At 40.5% G+C, this 21,153-nt stretch overlaps 1 protein-coding gene across 1 annotated transcript in view; it reads left to right on the top strand.

The window, feature by feature from the left end:
- Positions 1 to 21,153, top strand: part of VWF (von Willebrand factor) — a 749,192-nt gene that overhangs the window by 150,178 nt on the left and 577,861 nt on the right. Inside the window, exons 10-11 of the mRNA XM_044087471.1 lie at positions 6,256 to 6,302; positions 9,308 to 9,444. Of these exons, the coding sequence (XP_043943406.1) occupies positions 6,256 to 6,302; positions 9,308 to 9,444 (184 nt within the window). The remainder of the gene's footprint in view (positions 1 to 6,255; positions 6,303 to 9,307; positions 9,445 to 21,153) is intronic.

The following is a 21,153-nucleotide window of genomic DNA, read 5'->3' as shown; positions in this document are numbered from 1 at the left end:
TTGTACTCAATTATGGGCCTGATGAGGGATGAGTAAAGAGGCACGATGACCTCCCATAATCTAGATGTGAATCCATTCATGATTAGGTGGGCTATATAAAATGTTTTTCTAACCACTTTGGCCACATGGTTGTCAAATGAGAGATTGCTATCAACTTGGGTCCCCAGGTCCCTAATTACTTCTTCTGTACTTAATGGATTACCACCTATGTGGTAATTTGTGGGCACTTTGTTTTTGCCAAAGGGGATGCTTTTTGGCATTTAGCTTGAGGCCATGGCTCTGGCACCAATTGTCTGTTTCTATGAGGCCCTTTTGGAGGATGCTTGTGTCGGCTGGAGAGTCGATTATGGCGCCCAGTTTGCAGTCATCTGTGAACTTGGTCAGCCACAGTCCTTCCGTGTTGGCCTGTACCTCTAAGAAATATATACCGAACAAGAGAGGTCCCAGGACTGAGCCTTGTGGGACAACACTTGTAACTGGTTTGGAGTCTGACATGGCTCCAGCAATTCTAACCATGTGGGTTCTGTCCTTGAGCCAGTTTGCAATCCATCTAGTGACATAGGGGTTTATATTTAAGCTGGTGAGCTTATCTATAATGCCCGAGTGGGGTATTGTATCGAAGGCTTTGCGAGGTCCAGGTAGGCTGTGTGGACCACCTTCCCCTCGTCAATGGCCTTGGTGACTGTTTCAAAGAAATCAACCAGGTTTAAGAGGCAGGATCTGCCCTTAACAAAGCCGAACTGGGTAGGATCCAGTGTCTGTAGGTCCCCAATATCTTTATTTATGAGGTCCATGATGATCCTTTCCATAGCTTTGCAGACCAAGCTAGTCAGGCTTATGGGGCGATAGTTTCCAGGATCCGTTGAGGCACCACCTTTATGGAGAGGGACCACTGTTGCTGTACACCACTCTTTGAGCACATATCCTGTAGTAAGGCTGATATTGAACAGTAGTTTTATGTTTGGGTTTAGCTCTTCTTGGAGTTCATGTAGAACGCAGCATGGGACACCGTCTGGTCCCATTGATGCTATGTTTTTTGCTTTGGAGAGGGCGGCTCTTACCTGAGCATCTGAGATGTCAGGGGGGGCAGCACTCTGCTGGATAGATATTTGCCCTTTTGGTGGGGAGAAGTTTGCGCTGAACCTGTCAGCTAGGATGTTGGCAATGTCTGTGGGTTCAGTGTATTTTTTGTCATTTTGGACTAATTCTGAGCATATCTGGGAATTACCACCCAGGTTCCCAACATAACTAAAGAAAGCCTTGTGATTATCTTTAGTGTCCTGTGCAATTTTTCTCTCGAAGCTGGCCTTAGACAATTTTATGAGTGCCCGTAGTTTTTTGCCAATACTGATCAGTGATGCCTTCCCTTTTTGGGATTTTGCTCTATCATTTAGTAGCTTCCTCCTTCTATTGTATAGTTTGTTTATGGCTGGGGTCCACTAGACAGGACGTCTGCCTTTGGAGGATTGGGTCTTGGTTTTATTTGGGATCGCATGATCCATGCATTCCTGAAGGTGTTCATAGAATGCATTTATAAAGGATTCTGCGGTCTGGGCCGTATTTTCCACAGGTCCGGGGGCTTTGAAGGATTCCACCTCGGTTTTGAGGAGTGTGAAATTTGCTTTAGAGAAGTCTTTCACTGTGGTTTTCTGGGCAGGGGATGGGGTCGGGATGTGAATATCCAGTGAGATTAGTTTATGGTCTGATCTTACCAGTGAGGGATACACTTCTGGTCTGGAGCATAGAGTCCCCATGTTGGTGATGATCAGGTCCAGTATGTTTTCCCCTCTTGTGGGAGTGGTATCAAGTTGTTCCATAGCATTTGAGTTTATAAATTCTAGGAACCTTTGGGCTAGGGTGTTGGAGCTAGAGTAATGCTCCCAGTCTATGTTTGGGTAGTTGAAGTCTCCCAATATAATGGTGTTTGGAGAGACCTTCATATTTTCCAGTGTTCTCAGAAAGGCCGAGTGGGGTTCCTGGGTTTGGGAGGGTGGTCTGTAGCAGGCTATAAACTGGAAGGCAGTTTTACCCACTGTTAGTTGCACATGGATAGTCTCTGATGCTTCGTGCCTTGCCACCAACCTGGAGGTGTGTGTATCTTTGATGAATATCGATACTCCCCCTCCTTTTGTGGTTCGGTCCAAGTTTTGGGGCCGAAAAGCATGGTATGAGGTATAACCTGGTAGTGCTGGGGTGCTCAGGGGAGCCCTGAACCAGGTTTCTGTTACTGCACAGACATCGATGTTCTCCATGCTAAGGAGAGTTTCGAAAAGTGCATCTTGAGGTTTAGACTTCTGGCGTTGAGTAGCATTACTCTTAGTTTCTTATCCCTTGTGATACCTATGGAGGTGGGTTTGTCTTTTGAGCCTTGCCTAAGCCTAGGGTATCCCTTTCCTACACCCAGTGATCCATTTATCTCCCTTTTATTTCAGAAGTCAGAGACCTCAGATCAAAGCTGCAGCATTACAGCCTGTATTTTTACTGAACAGAAGGCCTTCTCAGCTCATTCTTTACGGGCAGAAGTGAGAGTCAGGCAGTAGGAAATGGACAGTTTGCCTGATCTGATGGACTATCCTTCCCTGACTCTTGGACTCCTGTCTTCCATAGTAGCACTGAATTGCTATATAACCTTTAAGACATGCAAGTAACCACACATGATTTCCTGGCTTCATAGAGTACACTGGTGGGCACTGTCCTATTGGTAGAATTGTACCCTGTTGGTGCAACACCCACTGCCCCCTCTAGGTGTCACTCAAGTGGCCAGTCAGAGTCACCTCTCTCCCCCATGCTGTGCAAGCCAGCATCAGCTTCCCATCCATATTGCTGTTAGTCAAGCACAGACTGTCTAGATTGCAGTCAGATGTACATCCCTCTCCATCACAAGGCCAGGTAGAAACACCACTTAGTTTTAAACATGCACACCATAATATACAGCATGCTTCAATATTTTAAAAGATGTACTTAAATATGAATGAACTGAAATAACCTTTATTAAGTTGAAAGCTGGCTTCCTCTGTTACTGAATGTTTTAGACAGAAATAGAGTGCACAGACTATGGAATGGTACACGGGCATTAACAAAGGTGTTTAACCTTTGTAGTACTACCATTTCATTGTTAAATTATTGACAAAATGACTCGTCTTCCTAAAGCAATGTTGTTAAATATAGCATATAATCTGTTACCTAAATATCACTGCATAGAATCCTTAAATATTAAGACATCTGATAAAATGAACTGTAAGGCAAAACATGCTTTTTTAGCCACTGATATATAAACTGCCCTTTAAAGTGAAACTTAATGTCCATATGGTTACAGTGTTTCAAACTTTTTGCTGGATTTTATGTTTATTTTTATTTATTTTATTTTGCACTTGTTGGCCAGGACAGTCCAGCTGAGCAGAGCCCTTTTTGAGGCAATGCCTGGGAGAAAAGCTCCAAAAATTTATGTCATGCAACTGTTTGTTTGTTTATTTATTTATTTATTTAGTTATCTATTTGTCATTTGTTAACCAGACTAGTCCAACTGAGCCAGTGCCCCATTTTCAGTTGAAACCTGAGGAGAAAAGCTCCAGACAGTTATTACAAAGTTACAAAAAAGGAAAACCTCTGACAATGAAGTTGTATGCAAACATTACAATAATGTGCTTTATATGAGAACATTACAAATTTATTGTAAAGCACCAAAAAGAGTCCAGCACTATTCAGGAGGTAGAGTCGTAATTTAATGTGACTAAAACAACAAAAACAGCATACATGTTTTGGCAAAACCTACAGCCTTCTTCAGTGCATTAAATCATTTGAATCTATTGCACATTTAAATAGTATCCAACAAAATTGCCAAAAGTCTGATAATTTCACTAGTAATCCAGAAAATGGACCCACACGGCACACAATAAAGCTCACAGACAGTAAATTCAATAAATCTGGAGATGTTATCTGGATGATTGTTGGATGGTGTGGAGAGGGGACGCTGGATATGCAGAGGAATTTGTAGAATATTTAAATGAGAATAAATGGGGAATTAATTTCACTCAACTATGATTACAAAGCAGTCACATTCCTGGATGTCCAGATTCTACGACAGGATGATCATACACTTGAAACAAGGGTTTATCGAAAATTCCCCCAATTTAATACTTTACTACATGCCTTCAGCCATCACCCCTCCCACATCATCCAAAACATCCCAAAATCCTAATTTCTACGCATTAAGCGTATATGTTCCTCAGATGTAGCCTACAACATTAGCAAAAGTGATCTTTCAGAATGATTTTTGAATAGGGGTTATCATGTAAATAACATTAATAGGGCATGCTCTTTTACTACTGAACAGGACAAGAAAATAGTTGTTAACTTATGGTAAGGGACCCAAAGGCAAGGATATACAGTCTCCCCAACCCGTGCACTTCAGATTAACCTACACTACATTCGTGGATTCCATGGAAAAATACCAACATGATGGGTGATACTTGTTTCTTCACCATTCAGAAAGGGCCTTTGTAGTTCCAGACATGAATGCACTGTTTTCCAGCCCACACAATGCTTGCTGCATCACCTGTTTTCCAGCAGGTATCAGCAATACATAGGATAAGTACACCCGCCCCCAGCTGTCCACTTCCACTCTCCTATTGGGCTAGATACTAATCAAACTGACATAAGCTAGGTCACAGTCGGGGCTTTGCCACTCTTTGACATGACACTTTCCATACTAGTTTTTTTTTCCTCTGCTGCAGATCTGACTGAGCATCTATCTTATGTTTTCATACAACCTTATATGTTAAAGTTAATATACATTATACTCAATGCACATCTTAAGTTTTATTTTTTTCTTTAGCCTTATCCAAGTAGACACTTTCTTCTATCTTCCATACATGTTGTCACTTTACTGCCTTACCTACCTCCCAAATTCCACATATCCTTAATGCACAATTCCTGGCTTCTTCTTCCCACTTCCATATGACATGTTTTCCCTCTCCTAATCACCCTGACTGAGGTACCACTGGCTCTGTGTCTTAAGTCTCCTCTTTGCATGTTTCCAGGATACATATATAGAACTGTCAAGTCACATGATCTGGTCATATCATCTGAGCTGTCTGTTAAACTTTTCTCTCTTTGTGGTATAGCCCCTAGAAATCTGTGCAGTAATCTCTGCAAAGGATCCATATGCAATTGGCATGATGGTAAAAATAACTTCCTATGTTTCTGGTTTTCCTGTCACTATCTACACATCATAACTATCATGTAACTTGCTGGTATTTGATTAGGTGAATCATGACCTAGTGTTAAAATGTGTGCACTTGGCTGAAATGTGCCTCCCTCAAAGGAAGATGATGTGGACAAGATTTGCCCTTATCTGAAGATAAAGTTCCTGTAGGATTGGTAAAGATCTTGCCTTGAATGGAAAAAAATGAGTATGGGAAGCTTTGCCAGTTCAGTGTTTTTTATGCTCAACAGAGCATTCAAATAAAGTAGTTTTAAATTGACAGTTAAAGACCCTGCCCTGCTTCCTCATGGATTGCTACTGGCCTGTGTTAATGCAAATGATAATCTCAGTGTTCCAGTCACGTACGGAGACAGATACAAAAACATCCAGAACTTTATGGCATTCTTTTGTGCAGTTTTCTACTTATTTGGCACTGAATGCAAAGCCCTTGTCTGCAAATGTTCTTTGTATTCTCTAAAGTCATTATTATTGTCTTCTTCCCATCTGACTACCTGCACAATCACATGATGTAGCATTATTTGTTAAATAACATAGCTTTATATGTAGCACTTCTATAATGCATACCATGGACATATATTGAGACTGGTCTGATATATGACTGAATCTGTTTCTCTGAGCAGTCAGATACTTGCTTCATTTGAATAAAAGACTTTTAATGTCAGCCTTTTTTGTTTTTCAGTAAACTGTTTAATTAAGTTATTAACAAGCATCTGATGTTTTACTTAGAAAATGCTTTCAGTGAAAAAGTTAATGTAAATGCCGGGTTGTGGCCACTGTCTTCACTCCACAATTACAAAATCTGATTTAGTGTCATTGATAAAAGTGTCAGAGAAACTAAGAACTGTGGCAATGAAAAATGTTAATTATACTATGGTTAAGTAACTACTGTTGTAGTTTTCCTTTTAATGTATACTATTGCTAAATAAGTGAATAACCCATATATGTACATACATGTTTCTGCTGAGCTGTAAACATGGCTGACATTAAATAACTATGTCTGGTCTGAACTGGTATTGTCTTTATTTATACAGCATCTGCAGACACGGAATGTGGGTATGCACCAATGAAGACTGCCCAGGTATTGTTGGAATTATGCATATAGAAAGTAGAAATGTTTCTTCTTCTGCATTGTAAATTGTTTTTTGTTTAATTTGCCATAATGTATAGATAACCACTTAGGCTAATGATTCAAGTGCCAAAGCTTGAGACAGAATAGCAGTTAAACAGCCTCAGTCATAATTCAGTATAATTGAAATTTTGAGTAAATGTTTAGCTATTGGGGAGCAAAGCAGTCCAGAGAGGTGGATTATTTATCAAATGCTAACAATGCAACCAGCTACATCTCGCAGGCATCTGTGCTGGCACGTTCTGTATTTGCTGTCTTCATTATTGCTCCCTGGGTATCAGCGAGGTGGTGTTTGGGTTCTTTGCAGACATTGTGAATTGTCTGCCTGTTTCTAGAAGGTTATCTTATACAGGATGTGTACATACATTTGTACTTACCCTTTCTGGATCATACTTCAGGATATCAGCATATGTATCCAAACACAAGAATCATACCATCGTTAGGCTAAAAATGACTTTATTATAAATATTACAATATCTGTGCTGCACTACTCAGATGTCTTGCAGGTGTAGGTGAGTGGCAAGTTGTTATCTGTCATAGCCCTACTACGTAGCTTGTGTCACATGTAGTGGATATACAGAGCCATGCACGTTTCTACCCTTTTGTATATACTTTGCATGTATAGATGCTCTCTGACAGGCACAATATGTTTATATCCTTTGCCTAATGAACTTTCAAATGCACAGGTCCGATGTGTTCTTTCACTAATTAGGTGCAACATATGTGAGATCTGCCAGATAAATGATAGATACACACATCATGCAGACCTCCCATGTAATAGCTACATGCATTGCTGGGATTTTCAATGGCAGTGCAGACTCCATTGCAGGCTAGGGGTTGATTGGCCTTCTGATATACATTTGTCACTCTTGGATCCTGAGGACACTTGTAGGCAATGTGCAAGCAGTCAGTGGCACCACATACTGTAGGCAGGGGGTGGAGTATACTGTGTGATGGCATGCTTATGCTGGAGTGCAGCAAGGGAACGTATCTTTTCCACTCTTTACAGCACCTGCCCTAGAATTCTTGATACAAAACCTTGGAAACACCAACAGTGTCACTCACCAGTTTCTCAAATGTGCCTAAAATAAGGATGTCCAGTACTATGCAGGGCTTTATTTCAAATAGTACACATGTTCTTCTTAGACTACAGAATATTATGTTTGGTCTTCAGGTATTATAGAATGTCTGCAGTAATTTCTGTCCCAGCTAGTGAGATCTGTAACGTCATTTTATTTTATTTTTATTTATTTATTTATTTATTGCAGTTGGTTTACCAGGATAGTCCATTGGGCCATTGAAGAACCCATTTTCAATGGAGTCCTGGGGAGAAAAGCTCCAAAAAAGAAAATAAATTTACAATAACATTTGACAGTAAATATATAGGTACATACTATAAAAGAACATAAGCAAAACAGAAATGTGCTGAACATTTGACAGTGACATGATCACTAAATTAATCAGGGTCAGTTATTATCGTCATGTAGGTTTTCAACTCGTTGGCCTAGAAGCAGAATATTTTTTCTGTAAGTCACCCAGTATCAAGCACCTTATTTTGACTTATAGGATTTGCAGCTATTTCAGGCATATTGTGTTGTTTTTTTTTTTATATTTGCCTTTTTATCAGGTTCACATCATGTGCTAATCCTATTCGGTCATGCATCATGCATTTATTTCTTAATGGAACATTTGTACTCTTATCATATCACTTTCTCTAGCTTTGCAGAAAATGTTTTATAGCATTGCAGACCTTTCATGCATTTGCATATTTCTTCTTGCACACACTATTTCTGAATCATATTCATATATTCCCCAACTCTAAAAATAATAATAATCTTTATCAAAACTTCAAAAAAGAAAGTCTGCATAACACACAGAGAAAGCAAATGCCATGGAAGAACATTTCTGATAAACTGTACTGCATCTAGGCTGCACAACTCACTTGTGACTTCATCATTCATAGGGCAATATTTGTAATATTTACACATTTAAAAGATGCAGAATTCTTCATTCCCTGTAATGACACAAACTGGTTGCACAGTCAAAATGATATGTAATTAAATTACAACTGAAGAAATTATTTCTTCACCCTCCCATTTAACTTTTACATATAGTAGCTCAGAAAAAAAAATATTACTTTATAAAAGCAAGCCTCGGATAAGAAGGACCTTAATGTGTTTCTAGGCATATTCAGTACTTTTATTATATGGCTCAGATTAAAGCACAAGAGTTATTTGTGCAGCTGTAGCAGCCTGTATTCAAAGTTAAGGTAAGATAGTAATATTTTCCTGCTCACTGTGATTTAGGTTCTGTATTGGTGCACACGGAACTCCAATGACCACATAAACTGTTTTACAACTGCTGAACTCTAATGTTCCCACCCCATTCAGTAACCACTACTTTGTGGTTATGTGCCATCGGCAAATAACCTGGAGGCTAAAAAAGAACACTGTCCTCTTCAATTATAGAAGGGCAGTCATTTCCCCCCGCTGGCTTTTTACTATGCATCCATCCACAAATGGCCACAAGTAATTCAAAGAAAAATGTCTGAACAAGGAAGTAAAGGAAACCCGATACAACCATGACTAGGAACCAGTGCAAAAATATGCAGCTTTATTGTCTGTAGCACCTCGGCTACAACACGGCCTTCAAGGAGTACTTTAAGGCAGTAAAGGAAAGCTGAGAAAAGTGCTCATGTCTAGTCAAGTTAACGTCCAGAAATGGGAACCATAAAAATGCCCTATTGTGGTTCACAGTATTTCTGTGTCTTTTCTAAGGCAGCAGCTTTTTCTCCTTCATGTACATTAATACTTATTATTACAATTGTAATTGGTCTCAGTCACCTTTAGTTAGTAGAATTCCACTCCTTCATTTAGGGTATGTTATTTGATGTTTACACTGAAATAAATTATAATTTCTTCCTGACTAGACTAATATTTTTCTCTTGTTTCATTTAGGTGAATGCTTCATCTCAGGACAGTCACATTTTAAATCCTTTGACAACAAGCACTTTACCTTCAGTGGTGTTTGCCATTATTTGTTCGCAAAGGAAATTGAAGACAACTCTTTTGCAGTTACTATAGAAACAGTGCAGGTAAGCAGTCTGTCATTTTTATACAGTCTAAATAAGAACTTTTGTCCCAGGAGGATAGGTTGCTACGGGACATCAGATGGTAAGCTGATAACCAATACTTGGTTGAACTATGAACCACGATCTCATATCATAGACCGTCATCTGCTATAACAGTTCAGACTAGCATTACAGACTGATGAGCAACCAGTACTTTCCCTGGATACTAACTCCACCAGATACAATTTATTTATTTATATTTGTTAACCATGGTAGTGCTCTGTTCTCAGTGGACCATTTCTAGGCACAACCCAGGTGAATAGGCTCAGATAAGAAATGAACAATGCATATTTACAGATTCAAGAATATGCTACATTTAGTTTAAGAAGCAATTTACAGTATCAAAGCATGGCTGGATAAATGGAATCATGCTCAGCAGAGCTTTCTGGATAAAATGTAGCTATTGCTTACTGTCTGTCCCCTCCCTCCCAGTTGGTGTCTTGCTCTTATACTTGGTGGCTTTGCAGTTGCCCACCCCTACTGTAAATCTGATCTGTGGCACTCCCCCAAGTCTAGTGTCATTAGCTCATTCTACCTAATACAGAGATAACATTTGATAAGGCCTTCTGTTTCTCCTTTTTCCCTTTCAAAAAAAAAGGGAAAAAAGAAAAAAAAAATATATAGAGTATATTTCAGAGCATTTATTATAACTGTAATTGCCTTAATATTGCTACAACTCAAGTGCTCTAGGTTGCACTGCATCTGAAGTGTTTGTGTGTTTTGGCTGCTTTTCTGTATATATAGACTTCGCTGTTTCTTTAACTAAATAAGCTCTGCAAAGCTGTTTAATTGCATTCCTGCCTGTATTTCTGAGTTTCTTTTTGCACTTTTAAAGTTTGTTTTTGCTTAGTTTAACTGGTAGGCTACACACTCAAGTGTGCTAGCCGAATTAAAGCATTTACTGTGTTTCAACTAGAATAGTCCAGTCTTCAGGTATTGCTGATCTCTGGGCTGTGTCATAGTTCCTGTGTTGCCCATATCCTTATTTGGATAGGGGGGAAGCTTCTTTGTTCACCAGTGAGAGTGGGGAGCTCTGAGCAGCCTATCTGTCTTTTGAGGAGTGGTTCCAGCCCAGTGACCTGTAGCTTATTGGCCATCTTGGGCCATTTCCTATCTCTTCTAACCCCCTGCTTTAAAGCCAGCTTTAGTGCACTTTTGCGCTTGAAATTTAAAGTTTGTCCTGTTTGTTGCATTTACCTGTTGAGGCTACACACTCAAGTGCGCTAGCCTGTGTTACATATTTATTGCATTTTCCTGCTGTTTGTTGCAAAAAAAAGAAAGAAAAACAAAAAAAATTATCCTTGTTTCCCGCCTTTCCTGACCTAGAGTAGTCCAAATACAAGCGTTGCTGTATTCTGGACTTTTGGAAAGTTCCTGTGTTGCCCATTTCCTTTCTTGGATAAAGGGGGGCTTCTTTGTTCACCAGTGGCAGTGGGGAGCTTAGAGCAGCCTATCTATCCCTGGAGGAGTGTTCCCAGCACAAGAATCTGGTAGTCTATTTGCCGTTTTGGGCCAGTTTCTAGCTCTTTCAAGTCCCCTGTATAAAACCCGCTTTGGCGCGGTTTTTGCGCTTGTTACTACTCAGCCAAGCTCCTCGTGGTCCTGCAGAGTGGTGCTAGCAGCAGAGAGGCCAAAAGAGCAACTGCTAACCTGATAAAAGTGTTTTCTTTCCTGCTACTACCTGGGCGACTGTCCGATCTGGCTAAACTGCAAGTATTTCTGCTTCTTGAACTGTTTTAAACTGTTTAAAGTTGTTTTTGCACCTGCACTTTTAAAGTTTGTCCTGTTTGTTGCATTTACATGATGAGGCTACACACTCAAGTGCGCTAGCCCGTGTTACATATTTATTGGATTTTCCTACTGTTTGTTGCAAAAAAGAAAAAAAAATTATCCTTGTTTCCCATCTTTTCTGACCTAGAGTAGTCCAAATACAGGCTTTGCTGTATTCTGGACTTTTGGAAAGTTCCTGTGTTGCCCATTTCCTTTCTTGGATAAAGGGAGGCTTCTTTGTTCACCAGTGGCAGTGGGGAGCTTAGAGCAGCCTATCTATCCCTGGAGGAGTGTTCCCAGCACAAGAATCTGGAAGTCTATTGGCCGTTTTGGGCCAGTTTCTAGCTCTTTCAAATCCCCCTGTATAAAACCCGCTTTGGCATGGTTTTTGCGCTTGTTACTACTCAGCCAAGCTCCTCGTGGTCCTGCAGAGTGGTGCTAGCAGCAGTGAGGCTAAAAGAGCGACTGCTAACCTGATAAAAGTGTTTTTTTTTGCTGCTACTACCTGGGCGACTGTCCGATCTAGCTAAACTGCAAGTATTTCTACTTCTTGAACTGTTTTAAACTGTTTAAAGTTGTTTTTGCACCTGCACTTTTAAAGTTGGCCCTGTTTGTTGCATTTACCTGTTGAGGCTACACACTCAAGTGCGCTAGCCTGTGTTACATATTTATTGCATTTTCCTGCTGTTTGTTGCAAAAAATAATAAAAAAAAAAAAAAAAATGATCCTTGTTTCCCACCTTTCCTGACCTAGAGTAGTCCAAATACAGGCTTTGCTGTATTCTGGACTTTTGGAAAGTTCCTGTGTTGCCCATTTCCTTTCTTGGATAAAGGGAGGCTTCTTTGTTCACCAGTGGCAGTGAGGAGCTTAGAGCAGCCTATCTATCCCTGGAGGAGTGTTCCCAGCACAAGAATTTGGTAGTCTATTGGCCGTTGTGGGCCAATTTCTAGCTCTTTCAAGTCCCCCCTGTATAAAACCCGCTTTAGCGTGGCTTTGCACGATTTTGCGCATAGCACAGCATCGGGCAACGCCGCTTAATTGGGTTTAAACCATTCTCGGCTCCACAAAGTCTGCTCTTCACTTTTTCCCTTAGAACTGATCTAGTTCTCATAATAAACACCCTATTCCTACTCTAAAGCCTGGCACTTGCTCACTAAAGCAATTATATAAGTCAGCACTAAAAAATTAAAAGCACTACACCCTCACAAACTCCCCTTGAGTACCTTGTTCCCCATTGGCCCTTTTTTCAATTATAAAGGAATTCCCAATACTATTCTAGCATGTCCAAAGGTCAGTTGTCAATCTCCTCTCCGGTCAAGCTGGTGAATCTGGGAATCCTGTGGCAATGTTACAACTGCCTCATGTACACAGACAACCCTCTCCGCCTCCCAACAAATTCCAACACATGTGAGAGATGCAACCATATAGCCAAACTGGAGGCTAAGCTCTCTCAACTCAGTACTGGTGTAACCAGTCAGGAGGAGAAGGAAACCACACTCACTACAATTCCAGTCTCACATAGACCTACCATGACAGCAAACCAAACACATAAACACACAAAAACATACTCGGAGGCTCAAAATAAAAATCTGCCTAAGCAACAGAGACCTCCAAAGCAGACACCCAAGCAACCGTTACCCCAAAACAAAACACGTGCAACATATAGCTCACAAAGCCAGTGTGCCGAACAGTAACAGCCCTTAAGGCTAAACAACACACCTGATACACTTGTAATAGGTGATTCTATCGTCAGGCACACTGACGTCCCGCTCACCAGGCTGAACAAGGAGAAGGTCACGGTAAGCTGCCTGTCGGTCGCTAGGATCCGCCACATAACACAAACACTCAGGTCACTCCAAGGTAAGTACAAATATGACTCAGTCATTGTCCATGCTGGTGTGAATGACCTGAGATGTACCTCCCTGGACTACATGAAAAGAGACATAGAGGAGCTCTCTGAGCATGTAGCCCAGGCCAGTATGACCCTGACCTTGAGTAGCATCTTACCCTCACCAAGAATGATGCCACAATATGAAGGCAAGATGAATAATTTCAACAATTGGCTTAAGTATTGGTGTCATTCAAAGGGGATCCAATGCCTGTCAGCCTGGGATGACATGCTCGACAAGCCACAATGCTTCGCTAGGGATGGCTTGCACCTGTCACCCCTGGGCTTTCGGATATTGGCAAAGGCTCTTGCCACCCCCATAGTGTCTTTTTTTGACAAGGCTCAAAAGACAAACCCACCTCCATAGGGATCACAAGGGATAAGAAACTAAGAGTAATGCTACTAAATGCCAGAAGTCTAAACCTCAAGATGCACACACTCAAAACTCTCCTTAGCATGGAGAACATTGATATCTGTGCAGTAACAAAAACCTGGTTCAAAGCTCCCGAGAGCACCCCAGCACTACCAGGTTATACCTCATACCATGTTTTTCGGCCCCAAAACTTGGACCGAACCACAAAAGGAGGGGGAGTATCAATATTCGTCAAAGATACCCACACCTCCAGGTTGGTGGCACAGCACGAAGCATCAGAGACTATCCATGTGCAACTAACAGTGGGTAAAACTGCCTTCCAGTTTATAGCCTGCTACAGACCACCCTCCCAAACCCAGGAACCCCACTCGGCCTTCCTGAGAACACTGGAAAATATGAAGATCTCTCCAAACACCATTATATTGGGCGACTTCAACTACCCAAACATAGACTGGGAGCATTACTCTAGCTCCAACACCCTAGCCTAAAGGTTCCTAGAATTTATAAACTCAAATGCTATGGAACAACTTGTTACCACTCCCACAAGAGGGGAAAACATACTGGACCTGATCATCACCAACATGGGGACTCTATGCTCCAGACCAGAAGTGTATCCCTCACTGGTAAGATCAGACCATAAACTAATCTCACTAGATATTCACATCCCGACCCCAGCCCCTGCCCAGAAAACCACAGTGAAAAACTTCTCTAAAGCAAATTTCACACTCCTCAAAACTGAGGTGGAATCCTTCAAAGCCCCCGGGCCTGTGGAAAATACAGCCCAGACCACAAAATCCTTTATAAACGCATTCTATTAACACCTTCAGGAATGCATGGATCATGCAATCCCAAACAAAACCAAGACCCAATCCTCCAAAGGCAGGCATCCTGTCTGGTGGACCCCAGCCATAAAGAAACTATACAATAGAAGGAGGAAGCTACTACATGATAGAGCAAAATCCCAAAAAGGGAAGGCATCTCTGATCAGTATTAGCAAAAAACTACGGGTACTCATAAAATCATCTAAGGCCAGCTTCGAGAGAAAAATTGCACAGGACACTAAGGATAATCACAAGGCTTTCTTTAGTTATGTTAGGAACCTGGGTGGGAATTCCCAGATATGCTCAGAATTAGTCCAAAATGACAAAAAAATACACTGAACCCACAGACATTGCCAACATCCTAGCTGACAGGTTCAGCGTAAACTTCTCCCCCCCTTCCCCACCAAAAGGGCAAATATCTATTCCAGCAGAGTGCTGCCCCCCTGACATCTCAGATGCTCAGGTAAGAGCCGCCCTCTCCAAAGCAAAAAAACACAGCATCAATGGGACCAGACGGTGTCCCGGGCTGCGTCCTACATGAACTCCAAGAAGAACTAAACCCAAACATAAAACTACTGTTTAATTTCAGCCTTACTCCAGGATATGTACCCAAAGAGTGGCGTACAGCAACAGTGGTCTCTCTCCACAAAGGTGGTGCCTCAACGGATCCTGGAAACTATCGCCCCATAAGCCTGACTAGCTTGGTCTGCAAAGCTATGGAAAGGATCATCATGGACCTCATAAATAAAGATATTGGGGACCTACAGACACTGGATCCTACCCAGTTCGGCTTTGTTAAGGGCAGATCCTGCCTCTTAAACCTGGTCAATTTCTTTGAAACAGTCACCAAGGCCATTGATGAGGGGAAGGTGATCCACACAGCCTGCCTGGACTTTGCAAAAGCCTTCAATACAATACCCCACTCGGGCATTATAGATAAGCTCACCAGCTTAAATATAAACCCCTATGTCACTAGATGGGTTGCAAACTGGCTCAAGGACAGAACCCACATGGTGAGAATTGCTGGAGCCATGTCAGACTCCAAACCAGTTACAATTGGCATCCCACAAGGCTCAGTCCTGGGACCTCTCTTGTTCGGTATATATTTCTCGGAGGTACAGACCAACATGGAAGGACTGTGGCTGACCAAGTTCGCAGATGACTGCAAACTGGGCGCCATAATCAACTCTCCAGCCGACACAAGCATCCTACTAAAGGGCCTCATAGAAACAGACAACTAGTGCCAGAGCCATGGCCTCAAGCTAAATTCCAAAAAGTGTATAGTCATCCCCTTCGGCAAAAACAAAGTGCCCACAAATTACCACATAGATGGTAATCCATTAAGTACAGAAGAAGTAATTATGGACCTTGGGACCCAAGTTGATAGCAATCTCTCATTCAACAACCACGTGGCCAAAGTGGTTAGAAAAACATTCTATATAGCCCACCTAATCATGAAGGGATTCACATCTAGATCAGGGGAGGTCATCGTGCCTCTTTACTCATCCCTCATCAGGCCCATAATTGAGTACAATGCCCCTTTTGGGATGTACCTTACCAGACATCTGCAGCAACTGGAAAGACCCCAAAAGTACCTAACCAAGAGGATCAAAGGGCTCAAACAGATGCCACATGCTGCCCGGTTAAAGAAACTCCAGCACTACTCAGTGGCATACCACCTGCTCAGAGGCGATCTGTGCCTGACATATAAAGCCATGTCCAACCCGGAATTAATGGACATGCTGCACCTCAGAAAATCCAAATCCCATCGAGCTACGCTCGAGACTTGAACCTCAGCACTGAAATAAATAGGACATGCTGGAGGGACAGATTCATAACCCAGAGGCTCCCTTCACTCTGGAATAAAATCCCAGTCCAGGTTAGGCAGAGTCCCTCATTGACTCTCTTCAAGAGGAATCTTGATGAGTGGATGGGAGATCGTAGATTTACTCCGGGTATCACTTCTGTGTCACTGTTAGACAGAGGCACAGTATACTAACATCGAAAAAGGGCATAGCAAAATTCATTTAAAATGGGTGGCGAAAGCCATACACACTCTGGCTAGGTTTGTAAATGCCCTAGGGCAGATAGCCTAGTATGAACCTATGAACCTATGAACTTATAATGAATGAGATGGCCTATGCTACAGGAATAGCAGCATATCATTATACACAGCAGCATGAAAACATTAGAAGAAGTGAGTACGGATAGCTGAAAGAAAGGATAAAAACTTTGCTGAGTCACAGGATGGTCATGAGTGCACTGAAAATGATATGTGTCTTGTAAGGCAAATTTTACCATACTTTCATTCTTTTCAATGCCCTTACTGTTGTCAGTCCTTTTGTCATGCCTAATCTCAGATATTTTGCATTTTCCTAGTTTGTTTTCCAGACAGCTTTTCATTTTCACTTACCATCTTGCACAGGTTTTCACCCTTCTCTTAGTCATGGTTTTGCAAAATGAATGTACTTGTATCTGCAGATAAATGCTAAAAATGTTAATTTGCATAGGCATCTCCCACAAGTCTCACAGTTGTGAGTGTCCATGTGTGCATATGAGTGTGTGTGTGTGTGTGTGTGTGTGTGTGTGTGTGTGTGTGTGTGTGTGTGTGTGTGTGTGTGTGTGTGTGTGTGTGTGTGCTCAGATAAGAAATGAACAAAGCATATTTACAGATCCAAGAATATACTACATTTAGGTTTTGTGTGTGTGTGTGTGTGTGTGTGTGTGTGTGTGTGTGTGTGTGTGTGTGTGTGTGTGTGTGTGTGTTTGTTTGTTTGTGTGAGCATGCTCGTGTGTATATTTGGATGTGACTGCATGTATGTGTGTGTGTGTGTGTGTGGGGGGGGGGGTTCAACTATATCAAACATGGTGGTTCAGGTGCAAACCAGCTCTGTACAACATGGATGCTTTCAAGAAATTGCAATACTTGGCTAGAGGAATTTATATCTGTGGTGAACATTTATAATGAAATAACAAGACAAGAGATCTACTAAGAAACTGTAGTGTGGGGTAAAGTCCTTGTTTATGAAAAAAAGTGGTATTAATATTTATGTTCCTGACAGCTGCACCCTGTAATTAGAAACCTGAAAAAACTCTTGGCCAGGTTTCCTTGGGGAATGTAAGCTTTGGCCCTCCGTATTCTAACTTTATTCATTTTGCAGCTTATTATTACCTGTTTTACAAAAATTGCCTGGAAGGGCTCCCATCTCGCAATGCACTGTCTCTGTGAACAGCGTATCCTGTTTAATTTTTCTTTCCAAATTTTTCTCCTGTTTACTCTTGATTAACATGTATCCAACCGTCAGTTCCTCTAGTGTCTAAGGCTACAAGAATGCGTAGAATGTTTCTTCTCATGATGTATGAGTAATCTCACTGATAAAAAACTAGCATATGAGTAATTATACCATAAATGTAAATTATTTTTGAACAATATGAGTAATGATTGGCCGCTCACCAGCATGTGCTCAGTGCAGCTTGAGCATTCCCCGTGGGAACAAGTCTTGCTCTCAAATCAAATAAACATAAACAAAAGTCACTGCACTTAGTTGTGTAGTGAAACTTAATAAATTCAATCCAAATCTCTCTCCTCAATGTCCATGCTGCCAGTATCCCAAAGCTGATTTGTTCCATATTTATGGAACTGCAAATTCACGCATAAACTTTGGTTCTCTCTGAAGGTGAGGTTAGAAAAAATGGGCTAAGCAAAGTCAACACTGTCTTGGGAGTTTGCTGTTCTTAATACTACCACCTAAAATGATCAAATCAAAAAAATGCATATTCTAATAACCCTCGTTGCATTAGTTAAACTCTATATAACTTAAAACTGGTTAGACTTCTCTAAGCTCTCTTAGATAGGCTTCTGACATATGGCAGTCAAATATATATCCTCACATAAACTTATAACAAGGAAGAGGAATAAACATTCCTACTATCAAATATACTGGAACCTTCTCCTAGAACACATATTAAAATATTAAAATAGGCAGGAATTCTAAACTCTATTGGTGACATTATATAGGTGATTGTGTTACATCTATTCCACTTCCCTTTTGTAATCCAGTAGTCTAAATCTGTTTTTTTCTTATTATTTTCTGACCACCATGTTTTCTCTTTGTAGCACATATTGTAAATAGTATATATATATAAGTTTGTTAGATCTTTTCACTTTTCTGATGGTTTTAATATGACTTTGCATGTTTGTTTTGTTGTTTACTGCCTCAAATAACATTGTAATTGTTAACTGTCAAATGAATGTGTTTTACAATATGAAAATAAAATAAAACATTCTTGAAAAAAAGTCTCTGCAATTGAAGCTGCAATGTAAAAAAAAAATGCCTCGGGTACAGTTTTTTTCTTCACTGCTAAGAGAAGAAACTTAAGTTATCTGGTTACATAAGATAAAACAAAAATTCTACTCTCACATATAGCAATGTCTCAAACTATATTTATCAAATAATAAAAAAAAAAAAAAAACATTAAAATATCTCATGATGGATTGAGTCTGGAAGCATGTAAACATAATCACCTAGATGCAGGTAATACCATCTGCATTAAATCTGATATTCTGTGGAGGCATCGTCAAATAAACAGACATAAGCATGCAAAGGAAAATGGTAAGGTGGCCCCAAACACTTCAGTTAGTGAAATAAATAAATAAATAGAAAAAGTGTTGTAATACAATGGTGTTATTTAGAAAACGTAAATTCAATTTTTTTTAAATAATATCATTGTATAGTAACCATATTTGACATGGGGTGTGGATAATGTAAGTTTGCCTATTGCTGAGGTTTGCATACTGAGCCAAATCACATCAGCCATGAGTAAACCCTGCATTAAAAGTAGCTGAATGCTATCCATTGCATATATGTTACTCTAAAGGATTCAGGAAGGCATAATGCAGTGCACTAACCTTCTCAACAGCAGTGCCTTATGTCTGAGTGATTATTAGACTGTTGTATCAGTACAGCAGGATGAAGGCACTGGCGTATAGTATGAGCAACAGTTGCACTGCTGAAGCTTCCTGCAGACATGCCTGCCTGCGAGCATGGCTAATGCTAGATAGCTATGTGCTGTACCCCAAAAGTATATCAGCATATGAATGGTGCAGTAGGGCATGGCTAATGCTAGATAGCTATGTGCTGTACCCCAAAAGTATATCAGCATATGAATAGTGCAGTAGGGCATGGCTAATGCTAGATTGCTATGTGCTGTACCCCATAAGTATTACCAGCATATAAATAGTGCATCAGGGCATGGCTAATGCTAAATAGCTATACTCTGTACCCCAGAAGTATTCCCAGCATATGAATAGTGCATCAGGGCATGGCTAATGCTAGATTGCTATGTGCTGTACCCCAGAAGTATTACCAGAATATGAATAGTGCAGCAGAGCAATTCTAAGAATAGCTCTACCACACTGCTTATGGCACAAAATGAAAAAGTGTATGCCAAACATAGAAAAACTAGACAGCTCAAAATGCTCGGGTGTACTCGCAAAGGGAAACTCAACCTGTATCCCATAAAGGTCCTAGTCCTTTTAGACTTAAGAGTGGTAGTTTACTACCAGTAAAATAGACAGAATCAGTATAACCAACCAAAAATACTCAGTAGAGGTAGGAAATGCACCACAGAGAGGTATCTCTCTGCCTTATAAATCAGTCAGCATCCCATTGCATCCCCAAGAAATATATAGTAGTCAGTCCAAATAACCGGTAGACAGAAGTTCATTTCTCAGTCCTTTATTATTGCATCCTAGCGCTACTTAGTTTTTATTGTATAGTTAATGGCAGTGGCTAGGGCCAGTAGCCAATCAGCACGTGTAGGTGTATAAGAGTGGGCTGAATCCTTTATTCATATTTGTGCTGAAAGGTAAACCCACTCCTCGCACTCCCATTGGATTATCAGCAAGATCATAAACCACCAATCAGAATTGTTTCACTTCCAGCTATAGTTTAAATAATTTAAATAAACTACCAATCAAAATTGTTACAATTCCCTCTATCGTTTAAATAACTTTTGAGCATTCAGAAGACCCAGAGCAAGTCTGGACAGATAACTGTCTGCTAAAATAACCACCTAACGTGCAGTTTTGATCAGCTTTAGATAACATAGCAATTGCCAAAACAAATCCAAGAAGTTTAAAACCACAGAGATGAAGAAGAGAGAGAGGCTATGCCTCAGGCCTCCATTGAGGCAGAAGATTCAAGCAAGTGACTAAAATGGAGTCAGTAAAATGCAATGTGTAAAACAGGAATGTCCATAAACCAAAGTAATTTAATTCACATGTTAATAGTGTCAGATGGATGCCTAGGTAAGTAAAATACATTAAACATTTGTAGCACTTTCAAATTTCTTCTTCAGGGAAGCAATCATCAAAAACTAGACAGCTGAAAATAGTTTGTTGTAACAATAATAAAACAATTAATACAGCTGTCTCCATTTTTTAAATCTGGGTACCATTCTCCCAATGTTCATACATGCTGAAGAAGGAGTGTGTTTTTAAGCAGCCTGATTTGTTGCTTGGCTACAGACTGTGCCACATCTTCCCATACAGAATTAGCTTTATTATAATGTTTATCTCTAGGCACAGGTCCTTCTCTTAAACAACTTTCCTGGACTTAAGGAGCATCCTTCATGAACAGTAGCAAAACTTACATGATGAAAGAGTTAAATAAAGCCATAATGGAGAACTGTAAAAATGGGGAAAATCTTAATATGGCGTGGATTGACTACAAAAAAATGCATTTGCCAGTATCCCACATTCATGGATAAAACAGTGCTTACAAATGTATAAGATACACTGTACACTGATAAATTACATC

The sequence above is a fragment of the Protopterus annectens genome, chromosome 11.part0, assembly GCF_019279795.1.
Source record: "Protopterus annectens isolate FY-2018-M chromosome 11.part0, PAN1.0, whole genome shotgun sequence".
NCBI classification, from domain to species: Eukaryota; Metazoa; Chordata; order Ceratodontiformes; family Protopteridae; genus Protopterus; species Protopterus annectens.
This window is presented reverse-complemented; position numbering and strand designations above follow the sequence as displayed.